Raw genomic sequence first — 18,703 nt, forward strand, 5'->3', positions numbered from 1 at the left:
ACTTATGTCTGGTCTAGCAGTTTTCTAAGAAGGTTGGATGATTTCTAAGTCAATTGATTAAACGTGCTCAGTATATAAAACATAACAAAGCTATCAGGAATGTTTAAAGGCCTGGGTTAGGGGAGACTGTTGTGGGCTGATGCTCTCATTGGTGTCCAAAAACAACATGCAGTGGAACGACATGCACGTTAGAGGGCAAGCTGATTAGTAGAAATCAGACAAGATTGGGGAAAAAGAAAAGATTCGTTTAAAATTAATATAGGTTAGCTTTCCTTGGTTAGTTATTTCAACCAATATTTGCCTGGCATTCAACTAGTCTCATACCTGCTAGCATAATGTTCAATGCGTGAATGAGTATCATCGTGTGAAAGCTGAGGGGACGAGGCAGGCCTATAAGGCAGAAAATGTTATTAGTCACAGATACCATCCATTAATGGAGAAAAAAACCCCACCACACAGTTATGTTATATACATGGCCTAGAATGCTTTTATTCTAATACTATGGATAATGTACACATTTAGCTGTTCCTGTATCTTAGATATCATCAAGTATTTAGAATCCAGGTTTGAGAGATGATTTCTCATACTTCTGCTTTTCTCAAAAGCCATAAAGAGAGATCAAAAACTTCTCTGGAAAGTTTCAATTATAGAAAAGGTCAGGGGGAGACAATCTCTACGTGACATTTTGTCCTCCTGCCTTGTAATGTCTCATATCCTAGAGTTCTGAAATTGTGTTAGCAGTATGTGGTTTAACATTTTAAACAGTTTACACCTGTGCCATTTATTAGCTGTCTTCTTATTGAATGGAAACTGTACATTTGCCTAGTAAATTTGCAGTTAACGATATTAGTTCCAAAGAGGCCACTCCAGTCCATGACTACTTAAGATTCCACGTATCAAGATGTCTTGGTTTGTGCAATTTTGTAAAGAAGGAATATATCTACCAATTTAGCAGCAGGACTATATTACTACTTCATAAAGCAAAAGTGAATGGCCCTAAATTATAATGTGATGTTTTAAAAAGAATGACTAACTTCAATAGAATGTCAATATCTGAAATATTTCTTATTAGGGACACTGTGTGCTAATATACAGAGGGGAAAACAAGAGAGGAGGATTAGCAGGTATAGTCTACTTACTTTGGGGGTATAAAAACCTAGATTTTTTTGGCTTCACAGATGAGAATTTTGGTAGGGTTAACATGTTTTCACCTTTTCATATCTGATCTATTAATTATCCTTGAAGTTTTTATAGTAGCTTTTAGATTAACCTTAGGAAAAAATCCATCTGTTCTGAAAACCAGTTTGGGCTTGGGCTTTTTTGTTTTAACTGGAATAGGACAAAAGGTCGCTTCCATTTCTCTCCTGACACCAGAAAGCCCTTAGGTAAAGGCATGAATCCAAAACTCAACAGAAACCTATTCAGTAAGGATTAGTTTAGTCCAATGTCTAAGCAGCATTCAAGGACTTGGTCAGGACACTAAGAAGACTATGTCTGTTTTTTCTTACATTAAAAAAAAAAAAAGAAGAAAGAAAGAGAAACGTGTAGTTACCTAGGCTTACATAGGAAATGTGCTAGAAATCTATATTTCTTAAAGAAGACACACAGTCATAAGATGATTACAGCACACTACAGCAAATAACCAGGGAACTGAAGTCTTGCCTGAGAGATAAATGTCTTAATTATGAAACCAAAGTTGTCTAGGTCAAGTGTCACCATAATCAAATTTGGAATGAATTACGAAGATGCTTAAACTGCCATGAGGAAACAAAAGGATGACTACCCAATTTACTAGGCAGATCCAAAGATTTCCAGGTGAATCTTCATTCTAGTTTTGGAGATAATCTGCTAATTTCTTAGAACCCTGGAACAGCCCATTATTAGAAAAGTGCTAAGGTTTGTTTTGAAATATTCACTGCAGGTCAAGATAACTGAGTACCTGGATTACTTAGTTTATAAGCCCTATCTTCTGGAACAGACCAGTCTTTCGATTACATACTTCTTATAAGCTAAAAGCCCACCATCGAGGAAAATATATTAGTGTTTCCCCTTGTAACAGTTGCTACCTTGGTAGTGTAGAGAAGAAAGAAAACATGAGACCTTGGAGCATAACTACACCGAGAAAGCTAGGCATGTAAATGCAAAATACTTTAATAAAATCTTAAACAGAAAATCTTATGCAGAGCTTTAATTCTTAGCCTTGAGGATACTTCCATGTTATTTTTCTTATTAATGTACATAGCACCTAAGACAGCATGCATAAGCTCAAGAACTCATAATAACCAAGCAATCTAAAAAATATAGATATACACTAACGGAGGTACTTATTAAACCAGAAAATGAGCCAAAAGGGAATACTGGTCAGAGAAGAATCATTTAAAAATCAAGAATTAGTAAAAGTACAAAACTACTTAGTCCAGAAACAAAACTAAATGCAAAGCCTTCTAAAACGCTTTTCCAAGAGAAGGTAAGAATACTGTTCTCCGTTCTCACTTCCTAAATACAAAATGATATACCCCCAAAAGGATTATTCCTACTATTCCTATTATTGCTAATGGCCAATTCCATCCCACCCACCACCATTTTCTCTTTTGTGACAACTCCATTAATAAGTTTTCAAAGCAGAATAGCTCAAAGAATATTGTTTGACTGTCTCATTTGTGGACAAACAATATAAAAGGTTTATGCTAGGTTTACTTTCAAATAAAGTGACAAATGCAGGCAAATAAGGGTTTTTTTCTAAGGAAAAACAAAAGATCTGTATCTCAGTAAACTTTCAAATTCTGTGATCCATATTGAATGGATTAAATGCTGTCATCGTCATAGGATTTGTTAACATTGGATAGAATTCTTGCAAAATAAAACACCTTAGGACCTGGCTCTTCTGCCTGAATAGAATAGCTTTACAATTCATTTTATAAATTATTTACCATCCCATGAGTAAAGACTTTAATAAAATTATTGGTATTACAGGGACTTTAGCCTGCTGGGGTTGTTTTCTTCCTCAGAGTTAGAATTTCCCACTATTTCTGAATAATCTAGCATACTTTTTTATAAAAAGGCTAAGTGGGGGTAGGTTTCAGTTGTTAGAGAAGATATTTTTTAAAACAATGTTATTAATTTTAAAGTTCTTCAAAATTTAAGAAAGGCAAACACCCTCTACTTAAAATAAGTTATATTAAACTGTCATGAATTTTTCTCATTAGCTTACATATACAGTAAACTTCTTCCTCTAGTTAGTTATTCTTTATTATGTTGTGCTACCTCTATGTGTTTTAAGACATTAACCTTTAGCATATTTTTCTTTTGGATTTGTCAGTTGGTTAGATTTACTTTGTGTTGGAATAAGTTCTATTTGCTTACTAGGATCCAATCAAGCTGAGAATTTCAGTATATCAATTAAAATTTTTTTTTTATTTATGAAAGGCTTTACCTTCTATAAACAAATAGACTACCTGGGATAGGGAAAATAATTACCAACAGCAAGGAACATAACTGAACCTAAATAACTCCCCAAGTTGTTTAAGCATGATGATTAAAGAAATCGGGTATAGCTACCATATCTCAAAATTAAAGGGCACAATAACGCAGCTTTACAAAAGAAAGGAAAGTGTTATACTTCCTTTAGGCCATTAAAGACTTAAAATAAACTTCAATTAATAGTTTGCATTTATCACTACAGGATTTTTTTTAAAAAAAGACCTACTTTAAATTAAATTACATGGTGGAATAAAAAAGACCCAATAAAAATAAATTGAATTCTTATATAAGCCCGTCTTCCAAATTGGTCATTTCCCTCTTATATATAATAGAGCTGTCTGACTTTAAATAAATATTTTAATAAAGTACACTTTGAAATACCAAAATTTTGTTATAAAAACCCCACACAATATAACTTTAAAACAATGCACACTTTGTTTGCTGATATTTAAATCACGGACTCTAAAAGGAGTTTTCTGATGACATTACAAACTCTGAGATAAATCAATTATCTGTTAATATCTAGTATTAGTAGTATTAATAATACACACCAATAATAATAACAAAGACTACAGTACACTTTCCTTCCAGTGTAAATGTGTGTTTATGAGCTGGGTATTTAGCTTGGAGAAGAGAGCAAAGTGAGTTTAGGTCAAAATTGAGAAACTCATGTATATAAACACTGGTCAAATAGCATGGCATTACCTGATAAAAAGTCCACATGTCTAACTGAAATTATTCAACCATACTCAACATCATACCATGAAACAAATTTTGATTTTAAATAGTCCACTTATAACAGGCCCTAAAGAGTGAACCATCATCCTTTTGAAGGTCCTAAAGCACTGAATCTCTAGAAATATGGCTAAAGAATGTTATTATGTAATCAGAAGGCTCTTCCCTGCTTATAATGAAAGAATATATAAACATGTCTCCCAGGAATATAACTAACAACCCAACAATTTCTTTGATGTTAATTTGAACTCCAGGCCAGGATTTCTGCTGGTTTACATTTGACCAAGTGGGGACCTAAAAACCTCACTGATTCTCCTGATCTGTGGTGGATGGCACCCTCAAAGTCTTATCAAGGGAAAAATTTTTGAAATGAAGGAAGGGAAATTAAAGTGTCTTTAAACAAAACAAACAGAACAAAAATTTAAACAAATCAAGCAAGCGAATGTGTTGGTGGTAGCAGCACGCTTCCGTGGAAGTACTCACGCAGAATCTAGTGGCCAGAAGTTGATCAGAGCAACAGGACTGCAAAACAAAGAATGAGGCGGTGAAGAGAGACACAGGCAAACTCAGCCACACACGCACGCACAAAATCACTGAAAGGTCAAAATAAATGAAGTCCAATCAAGTATGAACCATGGAAAGCAACGGCCAGACAAAGGTGAAGAGTGAATTAAAAGAAAACCAGTTGTGCGATTGCCATCAGAGTTATGGAAAAAAGAAGAGAAGGTTCAAAAGAGGTGAAGACATCATCATTTTGATCTAGAGAATCAGAACTACTTACTGTGAAGAAATTTCCTGTGACTATATTTTTTTTCAAGTAGAAAAACGTGACTAGGTACGACCACACAATCAGATACAAAAAAGACACACGCCTACTGATTTGTAAGGGAGGAAAATCAAAATGAAATCTTGGAATCACTCATTTGTAAACAGTCCCATATTTCTTGCAAGCCTTGTGAGGTAATTAGGAGCCGGAACGTGGTGGTTTACTCCCTGTGAGATAAAGTTTAACTTTTGGAAGAGGTCATTGTCATGGGACAATTGACATGGAAAATGGCGACTGAACATCAGCTTGCTTTTCTCTTTTTAGATACAGTAAATCTAAAGAAAGAAATAGGAGAGACTGTTTGCATTTGGGAGTGAAGGAAGGTATTCAGCTGAGAGGAGCTCAAAGATACGTCAACTGAGAGGCTGGTTTGCTTTGGCCACTACTCACGTTTCCATGTTGTCCCCCTCTAAGACCGTCTGCACTGGCAGGTAGCCCATTCGGGGATGCTTCGCAAAATACCTTTTGGTTCGAAATTTGTTTTTCAGTACCTTGGCAAAGTCTCGAACATCTTCTCCCGATGTAGTCTGAAAGGGAAACCATGCTGACATCAGACTCGGGGAGGGGGTATAATCTCAAGAGAAGGCACAATTCCAGGGCTCTGCCTCGGAGCACTTGCTTTATTATAATTAAGAGCAGTAGGGAGTTGAGAGCAAAGGCTTTGGAATCACATGAAAACACGGTTTTGAAACCAGACCTGCCATTTACTAGTGGGGTTAACCTGGGTGAGTTATTTACCCATCCAAGGCTCCAATCACCTATAAAATCGGGGCAACACCTCAACAAGTTGTGATGATGAATAAATGAAGTATACCAACTACTAGGCTACCCAACAAATGGTAATTTATGGAAGTCTGGAGGTCAGAAAGTTGACCTTCCGTTTTGCCACACTTTACAGTAGTTTTAAAACGATTTTGTCCACATTGCTATAGTATTTCACCCACTAAATACCATTCTATTCACAGCACGGTACATTCTCCATCAATGAATACCTTTGCAAAAGGAATCAAAATGAGGAAGACAATGAAATAACTGGGAGAATCACTCTGAAGATGGAAGAGACAAAAGCTCTAAAGCAGAGCTTCTCAAACTTTGATGTGTTGGATACCACCAGCAGACCTTGCTAAAATGCAGGCTTTGATTTAGAAAGTCCAAGGTGGGCCCTGAGGTTCTGCGTTCCTAATAAGCTCCCAGGTGACGCCAATGCTGCTGGTCCACAGATCACACTTTGAATAGCAAGCAGCTAGTGTTTAAGGAATAAAAGATTTACACCCAGGTCTGTGTCCACCAAGCCCAGGCCCTTTCCATTTCACCAGTGATTTTTCAAAGTCCTATTGGCCACTGAGCATTTTCCCAAAACAACATCTTAGGAGAAGACTCCAGCTCTTAATTATAGAACCTTGGGCAAGCTTTTTTAACCTTAGGATCTCAGAGTCCTCAACTATAAAAAGGGGATAAAAATAATACCTATCTCACACAGAGTAGTTTAAAAGGTAAACGCCTAGCATTTAGTTGGTAAGTGTGAGCAAGATTAATTTAAGTGGTGGATTGCGAATTTTAAGGAACCTATGTTACCCGCCCCCCATACCCAACGTGCCCCATGGCCGTAACACCTCTGCACACAGCCGCTAGGGATGTGCAAAATAAACGTGAAAATGTCTTCCCTACAACCCACGAAAACAGAAGAAAAACCTATTGATTCACCCAACAATATGTGTTGAGTGTCTACGACAGTCCACATGTGCCAGGCATCGCACTAGGGATAAGGTAAATCCCAGAGTCTACAATTTGGAGCCACTTTAGCTGGGCAACATCTGGGGAACTTACAAATCACAGCGTGACACATGATCTGCAAGACTGTACAAAACTGAAACTTCTTCCAGGTGAACTAAGTCACGTCAGGGAGGAATCTAACTTACCGGAGTGCAATATTCCACCATGGGATAGTGCATTTTGTGGCCTTTTGCAACACGACCAGAAAAAAAGCAACTTTGGCAGATGTCATAATTAAAGTGCTTTAGACTCCTGTACCTGGTAAAGAACAAAAACAAATATATATGTATTTCTGCAAATCAAATTCCCAAAGAACACTCTTTAATAAACCTCCTTCCACACTGTCTTAATTCTGGAAACAGAATGCAGGGTTCATTAATCCCACAAGGTAAGTGATTAACTTCCTACTTCCAGATTTCTCTGGTGCTTCTCCTACAGTATCAAAATATTTTGGCAGAAAGATTATCCTATAAACATTTGGAGGGAGGGGAGAAAAACTCAGCTCTTATTTAAACTCCACTAGGAACTCTTTCAGATTAAGTAGGAAGATAGTGGCAAACTTCCAGGCTTTTGAAGACCAGATACTAGAATTTGAAAGAACTTCCAGAAAGGATAGATTGATGCATTGCGGGCTCCCATACCCATCAAAAAGGCACAAAAGTTTTCTGAGGGAATTATTTTCAAAAAAAAATTATAAAGATAAAGCAACTTCATAAGACAAAAGAAAATTAAACAAGAACTCTCAATTAAACCAAATCTTGCTTTAATTACATTTTCTGATTGACTGAGATGACTCATCTTCAGATTGTTACTTGGATAATCTCTTTTATCTGTCTCTCTTCAGAAATCCCTCATCTCTAGCTAGCACACCATTGTAAAGCAATTATACTTCAATAAAGATGTTTAAAAAAAAAAAAAAAAAAAAAAAAAAGAAATCCCTCATCTCATTACCTCCACATGATAACGGAAGCCCCAAGAAAAGACACATTTTGGGTGAGATGTAAGTACTACATGGTACATTTCCCCCCCATTCTCAGAATACTGTATTCTTCGTTTCATACCAGCCCTGCCTTGTGCTTTCTCAGATAAGGATCTTAGCCAATTAAAATAAACATATTCCTTATGTCACATATGGGAGTGTGGGAAAAGAAGCTACTGTTTTTAGATCCCAACCATCTTCTGAGAGTGGGGGAAAGGAGGAGAGAGAAGTGCTCATTCCTAAAATAATCTACTTTCATAAGGGCAAAAGAATTGAATGTGAAAATGCTCTCTTTGATCCTCCAAAGCATTCTCCTTTTTCATTTTATAAAACTTCCCCCAGTATACAAATCTTACCAGCGAAGGAATCTAAGAAAAGAAAGGTAAGAAATGCAATGGAGCCCCGCCCCCCGCCCGCCCCCCCCCCCCGCCATCACTCTTACCTGCCAAAACCAGGAAGGAAAAAAGGTGTCCTGTGCAAGCACTGCCTACTCAATGTTGTCTATCTAGGCTTTAGAAACCTCTGAAGGTTTCTGTGAAACCTCTTTGTAAACAGCATGAAGTATGGAAGGACAAACACCAATGGTAAAGGAGCACAGTGAATGAAAAGCACACAAATGGTACAAAGCAGTTATTAGGAAACAAAGTAATGAAACAAGTCTAAGCATAACCAGAAATGAGTGTCTACTTAGCTGATAAGTGGATTCTGAACAGGCACAGATGATATAGCTAGTTTACAACTTGACGGCTTATTCGTTGCTATGGAAACCTTGATGTTGATCCAGATGTTTAAATACATCATCATTTCAGAATCTGGATTTGGGATTATTGTTCAATAAGATAAATTCATTTAAAAATACCCTGTCTCCCCAAACAGGTCAACAAGACTGAAGATTTAAGAGCCAATCGTTTTCTGGGACATTTCAGGAATACCAGAATAATAACCTGCGATGTTTCCTACCACTTTCACTTTTCAATTTATAAGGAATGTTTTCTTTTTTTAGCTGCTTTGTGAATCTTTCATTTACTTGCACACTTTATATTCCCTCAGAAGTTCATTAGGATACTATGAAAAGAGCGCAATCGGATTCACAGATAAAGAAGTATGTTCTAGGGTGCTCGAAACAATTCTTGTTACTTTAGGGCAAGAACAGTGGTGCAAAGTGATTAAGAGACTGAGCTACCATGACAGGTCTCCCGAAACAGAATCATCCCTTAGTTTTATAACTGATTCTTGGAGAGTTTCTATAAACAGAAAAAGACCATGGAAAAAAAGAAAGAGATGATCAAAATGTTTTGGTTTGAGGAAAGAGGAGGTACAGTTAATCTGTATATACTTAATGGACAAATATCTTGGTGGAGACAGGCGGTCAGTCCCGATCGACCAAGAACATGGCTCTGCAGAGCTGAAGAGTGAAGGCTGAGAAGGACGCCTGCCTAATGAGGTAGATCCACTAAAACAACCCAGTGATCCGGGGAGTGACAGGAGTGATCAATGCTCCAGCCTGATCACCTCCTATCCCACTGTGCAGAGGACCAAACTAACAGCAACTGGTAGAGGAGATAAAAGATCGAGTCATAAAAAGGTGAGAAATGATCAAATAAAATGACATTTGGGGGCGTTCCTCATACCTGAAGCCGATGATTGGACACTCCTTGCAGATGTTACACTTGGCCTGATGCTTGGCAGTCTCCGCAGCAGCCACTCTATGCAGGACGGGCAGCCATACCATGGACTGGGGTTCCAGTCTCATCCAGTCTAGGAAGAGGGCCGCTTCAATCTCAGGCTTATTATTAGCCTGCAAAGACAGGAGGCCGAAGAATGCAAGGAGAGAAGGTAAGAAAGTAAAGGAGGCAAATGTCAGCTCAGGTAACGCGTTAAAGGAAGAAAGAAAGATCAATAGTGGCACAGTGAGGCCCACTCTTCACAGGCTGTTTCTGCAAATGTCCCCCCAGCATCTACACAAGCCACCTACCCCTAAAGCTTTGGGAAACTGCTATTACTCTGTTTGGCTACTAGATGACAAGAAAGCAAAGCAAAACAAACAAACGGGAAAAGTAAAGCAAAATACACACCTGGGAGAGACTCTATTTAGCTCCAGTTTTGGAACAGATATATAAAAGTTAGCCAGAAGTAAAATGCAAGCGTTTATTGATAAAATTTCAAAGGAGAAAAAGAAAAAAAAACAACTCAAGGAACTATTGCTCTCTTTTTTTCTAGTGAATCTGTTTCTCAGTGTTTCATAGAATCATAATGAAGAGGCTTTACAATTCATCTGGTCCCAAAGCTTCATTTTATAGACAAGACAGCTGAGATTTAGATGATAGAAGTGGCTTTTTCAAAGGCCAGACAACTCCCTGGCAGCAGAACTGATACTAGCATCCAAACCTCCTGGTCTAGTGCTGTTTTCATGGTGGCCTGCTGCTTTTCTGTCTGTCTGTCTGCCTGTCTGTCTCTAGTTCTCTCTTTCGGAGTCTAAGTTTAATAAATACCATTCTTCCCAGCGAGTACAATGATTTTAGAAAATTCAAAATATTATTTATCCATCACTTGATTGGTATGTTACCACAGTCAACATTTTAATTATATGTTGTTTTTAACCCTACAAGACCATGTATCATGTTTTTATACTGTTAGATTGACCCATATATTGACCACTTTTGGGGGGTTTGTTTCTCATTGTGTCCTTCATCTCAAATCTCCCATCTGGGATCAGTTCTGCCAAAGTGTACCCTTCAGTAATTCCTTTTGTTAAGTGTCTGTTGATGGCAAATTTCTCAGATTCTGTTTGCCTGAAAGTCTCTTTTTCTATGCACATTCTTGATAGCTATCCTCATTGGGTATAGATTTTTAGATTGAAAGGGTTTTTTTTGTTTTTGTTGTTTTGTTTTGTTTGTTTTGATTTTGTTTCAGCACACTGAAATATCATTCCACCTTTATCTCACTTTCTCTGCTGCTAACTGTTGACAAGTCAGCTGTGAATCTGTTGGTCCCTTGAAGGTCATGTGTCCTTTTCCTTTCTTGTACTGTATTTCTAGGATTTTATTGATACTTTTTAGGATTCACGGGGCTTCATGAACCTGTGGGTTAGACTCTTTAGTCAGCTCTGGAATCTTCTCGGTCATGATCTCAACAAATACTGCCTCTTCTCCATTCCCCCTCTCCTCTGCTTACAGAAACCTATTATGTAAATGGTAGACTTTCTCAATCTAACCTCCATTTCTCTGAACAGGCTTTCCTTAGTTTTCCTCTATTTTTGGTCTTTCTGTGCTTCATTCCCAATACTTCCTTCTGCCCTACTGCCTGGGTATCTAGTTCTCTCTTTAGCAGCATCCAGTCTACTGTAAGCCCATACATTAAGTTTTAAATTTTGATTATTGTACTTTTTAGTATCTAGAGGTTGTATTTGGTCATTTTTTTTAACATCTTTATTGGAGTATAATTGCTTAACAATGGTGTGTTAGTTTCTGCTTTATAACAAAGTGAATCAGCTATACGTATACATATATCCCCATATCTCCTCCCTCTTGTGTCTCCCTCCCACCCTCCCTATCCCAGCCCTCTAGGTGGTCACAAAGCACTGAGCTGATCTCCCTGTGCTATGCGGCTGCTTCCCACTAGCTATCTATTTTACATTTGGTAGTATATATAAGTCCATGCCACCCTCTCACCTTGTCCCAGCTTACCCTTCCCCCTCCCCGTGTCCTCAAGTCCATTCTCTACGTCTGCGTCTTTATTTCTGGCCTGCCCCTAGGTTCTTCAGAACCATCTTTTTAGATTCCATATATATGTGTTAGCATACAGTATTTGTTTTTCTCTTTCTGACTTACTTCACTCTGTAGGACAGACTCTAGGTCCATCTACCTCACTACAAATAACTCAATTTCCTTTCTTTTTACAACTGAGTAATATTCTACTATATATATGTGCCACATCTTCTTTATCCGTTCATCTGTCGATGGACACTTAGGTTGCTTCCATGTCCTGGCTATTGTAAATAGAGCTGCAATGAACATTGCGGTACATGACTCTTTTTGAATCATGGTTTTCTCAGGGTATATGCCCAGTAGTGGGATTGCTGGGTCGTATGGTAGTTCTATTTTTAGTTTTTTAAGGAACTTCCATACTGTTCTCCATAGTGGCTGTATCAATTTACATTCCCACCAACAGTGCAAGAGGGTTCCCTTTCCTCCACACCCTCTCCAGCATTTATTGTTTCTAGATTTTTTGATGATGGCCATTCTGACCGGTGTGAGGTGATACCTCATTGTAGTTTTGATTTGCATTTCTCTAATGATTAGTGATGTTGAACATCCTTTCATGTGTTTGCTGCCAATCTGTATATCTTCTTTGGAGAAATGTCTGTTTAGGTCTTCTGCCCATTTTTGGATTGGGTTGTTTGTTTTTTTGATATTGAGCTGCATGAGCTGCTTGTAAATTTTGGAGATTAATCCTCTGTCAGTTGCTTCATTTGCAAATATTTTCTCCCATTCTGAGGGTTGCCTTTTGGTCTTGTTTATGCTTTCCTTTGCTGTGCAACAGCTTTTAAGTTTCATTAGGTCCCATTTGTTTATCTTTGTTTTTATTTCCATTTCTCTAGGAGCTGGGTCAAAAAGGATCTTGCTGTGATTTATGTCATAGAGTGTTCTGCCTATGTTTTCCTCTAAGAGTTTGATAGTGTCTGGCCTTACATTTAGGTCTTTAATCCATTTTGAGCTTATGTTTGTGTATGGTGTTAGGAAGTGTTCTAATTTCATCCTTTGACATGTAGCTGTCCAGGTTTCCCAGCACCATTTATTGAAGAGGCTGTCTTTTCTCCATTGTATAGTCTTGCCTCCTTCATCAAAAATAAGGTGACCGTATCTGCATGGGTTTATCTCTGGGCTTTCTATCCTGTTCCACTGATCTATATTTCTGTTTTTGTGCCAGTACCATACTGTCTTGATTACTGTAGCTTTGTAGTATAGTCTGAAGTCCAGGAGCCTGATTCCTCCAACTCCGTTTTTCTTTCTCAAGATAGCTTTGGCTATTCAGGGGTCTTTTGTGTTTCCATACAAATTGTGAAATTTTTTGTTCTAGCTCTGTGAAAAATGCCATTGGTAGTTTGATAGGGATTGCACTGAATCTGTAGATTGCTTTGGGTAGTAGAGTCATTTCCACAATGTTGATTCTTCCAATCCAAGAACATGGTATATCTCTCCATCTGTTTGTATCGTCTTTAATTTCTTTCATCAGTGTCTTATGGTTTTCTGCATACAGGTCTTTTGTCTCCTTAGGTAGGTTTATTCCTAGGTATTTTATTCTTTTTGTTGCAGTGGTAAATGGGAGTGTTTCCTTAATTTCTGTTTCAGATTTTTCATCATTAGTGCATTAATTTTGTATGCTGTTGCTTTACCAAATTAATTGATTAGCACTAGTAGTTTTCTGGTAGCATGTTTAGGATTCTCTATGTATAGTATCATGTCATCTGCAAATAGTGACAGCTTTACTTCTTCTTTTCTGATTTGGATTCCTTTTATTTCTTTTCCTTCTCTGATTGCAGTGGCTAGGACTTCCAAAACTATGTTGAATAAGAGTGGTGAGAGTGGAAATCTTTGTCTTGTTCCTGACTTCAGAGAAAATGGTTTCAGTTTTTCACCACTGAGAACGATGTTGGCTGTGGGTTTGTCATATATGGCCTTTATTATGTTGAGGTAAGTTCCCTCTGTGCCTACTTTCTGGAGGGTTTTTATGATAAATGGGTGTTGGATTTTGTTGAAAGCTTTTTCTGCATCTATTGAGATGATCATATGGTTTTTCTCCTTCAATTTGTTAATATGGTGTATCACATTGATTGATTTGTGTATATTGAAGAATCCTTGCATTCCTGGGATAAACCCCACTTGATCATGGTGTATGATCCTTTTAATGTGCTGTTGGATTCTGTTTGCTAGTATTTTGTTGAGGATTTTTGCATCTATGTTCATCAGTGATACTGGCCTGTAGTTTTCTTTCTTTGTGACGTCTTTGTCTGGTTTTGGTATCATGGTGATGGTGGCCTCATAGAATGAGTTTGGGAGTGTTCCTCCCTCTGCTATATTTCGGAAGAGTTTGAGAAGGATAGGTGTTAGCTCTTCTCTAAATGTTTGATAGAATTCTCCTGTGAAGCCATCTGGTCCTGGACTTTTGTTTGTTGGAAGATTTTTAATCACAGTCTCAATTTCAGTGCTTGTGACTGGTCTGTTTATATTTTCTATTTCTTCCTTGTTCAGTCTCAGAAGGTTGTGCTTTTCTAAGAATTTGTCCATTTCTTCCAGGTTGTCCATTTTATTGGCATAGAGTTGCTTGTAGTAATCTCTCATGATCCTTTGTATTTCTGCAGTGTCAGTTGTTACTTCTCCTTTTTCATTTCTAATTCTATTGATTTGAGTCTTCTCTCTTTTTTTCTTGATGAGTCTGGCTAATGGTTTATCGATTTTGTTTATCTTCTCAAAGAACCAGCTTTTAGTTTTATTGATCTTTGCTACTGTTTCTTTCATTTCTTTTTCATTTATTTCTGATCTGATCTTTATGATTTCTTTCCTTCTGTTAACTTTGGGATTTTCTGGTTCTTCTTTCTGTAACTGCTTTAGGTGTAAGGTTAGATTGTTTATTTGAGATGGTTCTTGTTTCTTGAGGTAGGAATGTATTGCTATAAACTTTCCTCTTAGAACTGCTTTTGCTGCATTCCATAGGTTTTGGGTTGTCGTATTTTCATTGTCATTTGTTTCTAGGTATTTTTTGATTTCCTCTTTGATTTCTTCAGTGATCTCTTGGTTATTAAGTAGTGTATTGTTTAGTCTCCATGTGTTTGCAGTTTTTACAGATCTTTTCCTGTAATTGATATCTAGTCTCATAGCATTGTGGTTGGAAAAGATGCGTGATACGATTGCAATTTTTAAAAATTTACCAAGGCTTGATTTGTGACCCAAGATATGATCTATCCTGGAGAATGTTCCATGAGCACTTGAGAAGAATGTGTATTCTGTTGTTTTTGGGTGGAATGTCCTATAAATATCAATGAAGCCCATCTTGTTTAATGTATCATTTAAAGCTTGTGTTTCCTTATTTATTTTCATTTTGGATGATCTGTCCATGGGTGAAAGTGGGGTGTTAAAAGTCCCCTACTATGATTGTGTTACTGTCGATTGCCCCTTTTATGGCTGTTAGCAGTTGCCTTATGTATTGGGGTGCTCCTATGTTGGATGCATAAATATTTACAATTGTTATATTTTCTTCTTGGATTGATCCCTTGATCATTGTGTAGTGTCCTTCTCTGTCTCTTGTAATAGTCTTCATTTTAAAGTCTATTTTGTCTGATATGAGAATTGCTACTCCAGCTTTCTTTTGATTTCCATTTGCATGGAATATCTTTTCCATCCCCTCACTTTCAGTCTGTATGTGTCCCTAGGTCTGATGTGGGTCTCGTGTAGACAGCATATATATGGGTCTTGTTTTTGTATCCATTCAGCCACTCTATGTCTTTTGGTTGGAGCATTTACATTTAAGGTAATTATCGATATGTATGTTCCTATTACCATTTTCTTAATTGTTTGGGGTTTGTTATTGTAGGTCTTTTCCTTCTCTTGTGTTTCCTGCCTAGAGAAGTTCCTTTAGCATTTGTTGTATAGCTGGTTTGGTGGTGCTGAATTCTCTTAGCTTTTGCTTGTCTGTAAAGGTTTTAATTTCTCCGTCGAATCTGAATGCGATCCTTGCTGGGTAGAGTAATCTTGGTTGTAGCTTTTTCCCTTTCATCACTTTAAACATGTCTTGCCACTCCCTTCTGGCTTGCAGAGTTTCTGTTGAAAGATCAGCTGTTAACCTTATGGGGATTCCCTTGTATGTTATTTGTTGCTTTTCTCTTGCTGCTTTTAATATTTTTTCTTTGCATTTAATTTTTGACAGTTTGCTTAATATGTGTCTTGGCGTGTTTCTCCTTGGATTTATCCCGTATGGGACTCTGTGCTTCCTGGACTTGATTGACTATTTCTTTTCCCATATTGGGGAAGTTTTCAACTATAAATAATCTCTTCAAATATTTTCTCAGTCCCTTTCTTTTTCTCTTCTTCTTCTGGGACCCCTATAATTCGAATGTTGGTGCGTTTAATGTTGTCCCAGAGGTCTCTGAGACTGTCCTCAATTCTTTTCATTCTTTTTTCTTTATTCTGCTCTGCGGTAGTTATTTCCACTATTTTATCTTCCAGGTCACTTATCCGTTCTTCTGCCTCAGTTATTCTGCTATTGATTCCTTCTAGAGAATTTTTAATTTCACGTATTGTGTTGTTCATCATTGTTTGTTTGCTCTTTAGTTCTTCTAGGTCCTTGTTAAAAGTTTCTTGTATTTTCTCCATTCTATTTCCAAGATTTTGGATCATCTTTACTCTCATTACTCTGAATTCTTTTTCAGCTAGACTGCCTATTTCCTCTTCATTTGTTAGGTCTGGTGGGTTTTTACCTTGCTCCTTCATCTGCTGTGTGTTTCTGTGTCTTCTCATTTTGCTTAACTTACTGTGTTTGGGGTCTCCTTTTCGCAGGCTGCAGGTTCATAGTTCCTTTTGTTTTTGGTGTCTGCCCCCAGTGGCTCAGGTTGGTTCAGTGGCTTGTGTAGGCTTCCTGGTGGAGGGGACTGGTGCCTGTGTTCTGGTGGATGAGGCTGGATCTTGTCTTTCTGGTGGGCAGGACCGCATCTGGTGGTGTGTTTTGGGGTGTCTGTGACCTTATTATGATTTTAGGCAGCCTCTCTGCTAATGGGTGGGGTTGTGTTTCTGTCTTGCTAGTTGTTTGGCATAGGGTATCCAGCACTGCAGCTTGCTGGTCGTTGAGTGGAGCGGGGTCTTAGCGTTGAGATGGAGATCTCTGGGAGAGCTTTCACTGTTTGATATTACGTGGAGCCAGGAGGTCTCTGGTGGACCAGTGTCCTGAACTCAGCTCTCCCACCTCAGAGGCACAGGCCTGACACCTGGCCAGAGCACCAAGACCCTGTCAGCCACAAGGCCAAACCAAGTTCAGCCAAAGTTGTGATACTTATTTCCCTTGTAGGAGTCCACATGGTATTAAGAGGCACCGTGGGAAGAGTATATTAGTAGCTACCATGTCTTGAGTCCTGTGGAGTACCTTTTCCTTCAGCTGCACCACCTCCTGGCAAGTCTTGAGGAGACGGGGCTCCTGTCAGTGTGAACTGGACCCCACAATGTCCCAAAGCCAAAGCCCCAGCAAGTTCTGAGGAGACTTGGCTCCCAGTAGCATGGACTTGACCCCGTGTTGTACTGAAGCCCCTGGGCTGTCAGCATGGACTCAGCCCCATGTGTTTCAGAAGCCAAAGCCCCAGCGGGTCCTGAGGAGACCAGGTTCACGTCAGCTGCCCAGGGGAGCCCTATTTGGTCATTTTTAAGGTCACTTCTAAAGTCTGTGGTTCCCTAAAGATATTTTTCAATGTTGTTTCTTATTTTTTTGACAGAGTATATACATAGTTTTAAAAAAAATCCTCTCTTTCTAATGATTCCAAGATAAGAAATTATTGTGGGTCTGCTTCAGGGGTCTGTTATTTCTGCTGGTTCTCACTCACTTTAGTTTCTTGTGGGCTTAATTCTCTTTACTATGAACTATAATAACCTTAAAAATATTTTCTGGAGATACTTTGAGCCCTAGAATGAAAGTGCCTTCTCCAGAGACAATTTTCATTGCTTTTGCCAAGAGCCAAAGGGCACTACCTATTCTGAGACCAATTTACACTGAATACATGATGGGATATTTAGTATCATACAAGTAATGAGTATATGAACGGCAAACCCATGTTGCTTCTCTTGGAATGTGGTTTGCTAATAAGGAATCTATTCACACTTTAGACAAAAAGTGCAAATGAACTCTTTGGCCAACCGAATAGTAGGATCTGGACCGACAGGTCATTTGGCTTGTAACACTACTTCAGTAGTACTCCACTCGTTACCCCTGATTATAAATTTAACACCATTATAATGAGCTGTTTAACCCTGAATTTCCTAGCGGCAAAATGATATCAACTCAAGCTACTGATCAAAAGCTTTTGTTGAGTACTTCTCTCTGTGTAGAGTGCCATCACAGAGGTACTTTGTGAAAATTTTCTTAAAAATTAAAAAAGAATTATAGAATCTGAAGATAAAAGGGACCATGGAAGTGAATTCATACTTTTGGAATGGCACCACAGAGCTGTAAGACTTTCAGCAGCCACCGAGTTCAAACTTATCCAATGTCAGTGTGTTCTTATAGCCGCTATATAAATACCACCCGTGTGAGGGAGCAAATGGATGATCTTGAACGTTTGTGTACAGGTACCCCTGTCAAAAGTGCTTCATCACACTGAGCTGAAATCCACCAGCATAGCCAATAGGAGCAGAGGCTCCACAGTCCAACCACGAGCGTTCAAGTCCCAGCTTTGCCACTGACTGTGTTACCTCGGGAAAATAACTTTATCTTTCTGTGTATTAATTTTCCTCTGACATGAAATGGAACTATTAATAGCACCTACCTCGTAGGGTTGCTTTAAGATTTAAATGAAAGGCACCTGGAACAATGTCTGGCACGTAACAATAGCCATGTCAGTGTTTGCTATTGTTATCGTCATTATTATTATATGTTTGACCAGAAACCCAGAAGTTCTCAGCCTTCACAAATCCCTTTAAATATTTTACCAGAGCTGTTACGTCTGTCCATGCCTCTTCATCCCTATTCCTTTTATTTCTTCCTCATATGACATGGCTTGCTTTGCCATTGTCCTTTAGAAAACTATTCTCCAACTATGATCTGCTGTGAATGGTACCTCCATTTCTCTGGACAGTATAACTGGATGACTTTCTTTTGTTCTGTACTATAGGCTCACACAGGGTTTCTACTCAACTAAAATCTCTGGGTCAGTG

General features: G+C 38.2%; 1 protein-coding gene across 7 annotated transcripts in view; it reads right to left on the reverse strand.

Moving 5' to 3' along the window:
- The window catches only part of DMD (dystrophin), a 1,714,964-nt gene that overhangs the window by 60,524 nt on the left and 1,635,737 nt on the right, over positions 1–18,703 (reverse strand). For 4 of the 7 annotated variants that reach the window (XM_061178413.1, XM_061178411.1, XM_061178407.1 and 1 more), the window contains 5 exons: positions 9,425–9,591; positions 6,961–7,072; positions 5,432–5,568; positions 4,699–4,737; positions 325–390 (listed from right to left, as the gene is read on the reverse strand). In XM_061178413.1, coding sequence (XP_061034396.1) covers positions 325–390; positions 4,699–4,737; positions 5,432–5,568; positions 6,961–7,072; positions 9,425–9,591 — 521 coding nt within the window. The remainder of the gene's footprint in view (positions 1–324; positions 391–4,698; positions 4,738–5,431; positions 5,569–6,960; positions 7,073–9,424; positions 9,592–18,703) is intronic. The other 3 variants (XM_061178412.1, XM_061178408.1, XM_061178410.1) reach the window with 1 other exon arrangement.

Source organism: Eubalaena glacialis, chromosome X (genome assembly GCF_028564815.1).
Source record: "Eubalaena glacialis isolate mEubGla1 chromosome X, mEubGla1.1.hap2.+ XY, whole genome shotgun sequence".
NCBI lineage: Eukaryota > Metazoa > Chordata > Mammalia > Artiodactyla > Balaenidae > Eubalaena > Eubalaena glacialis.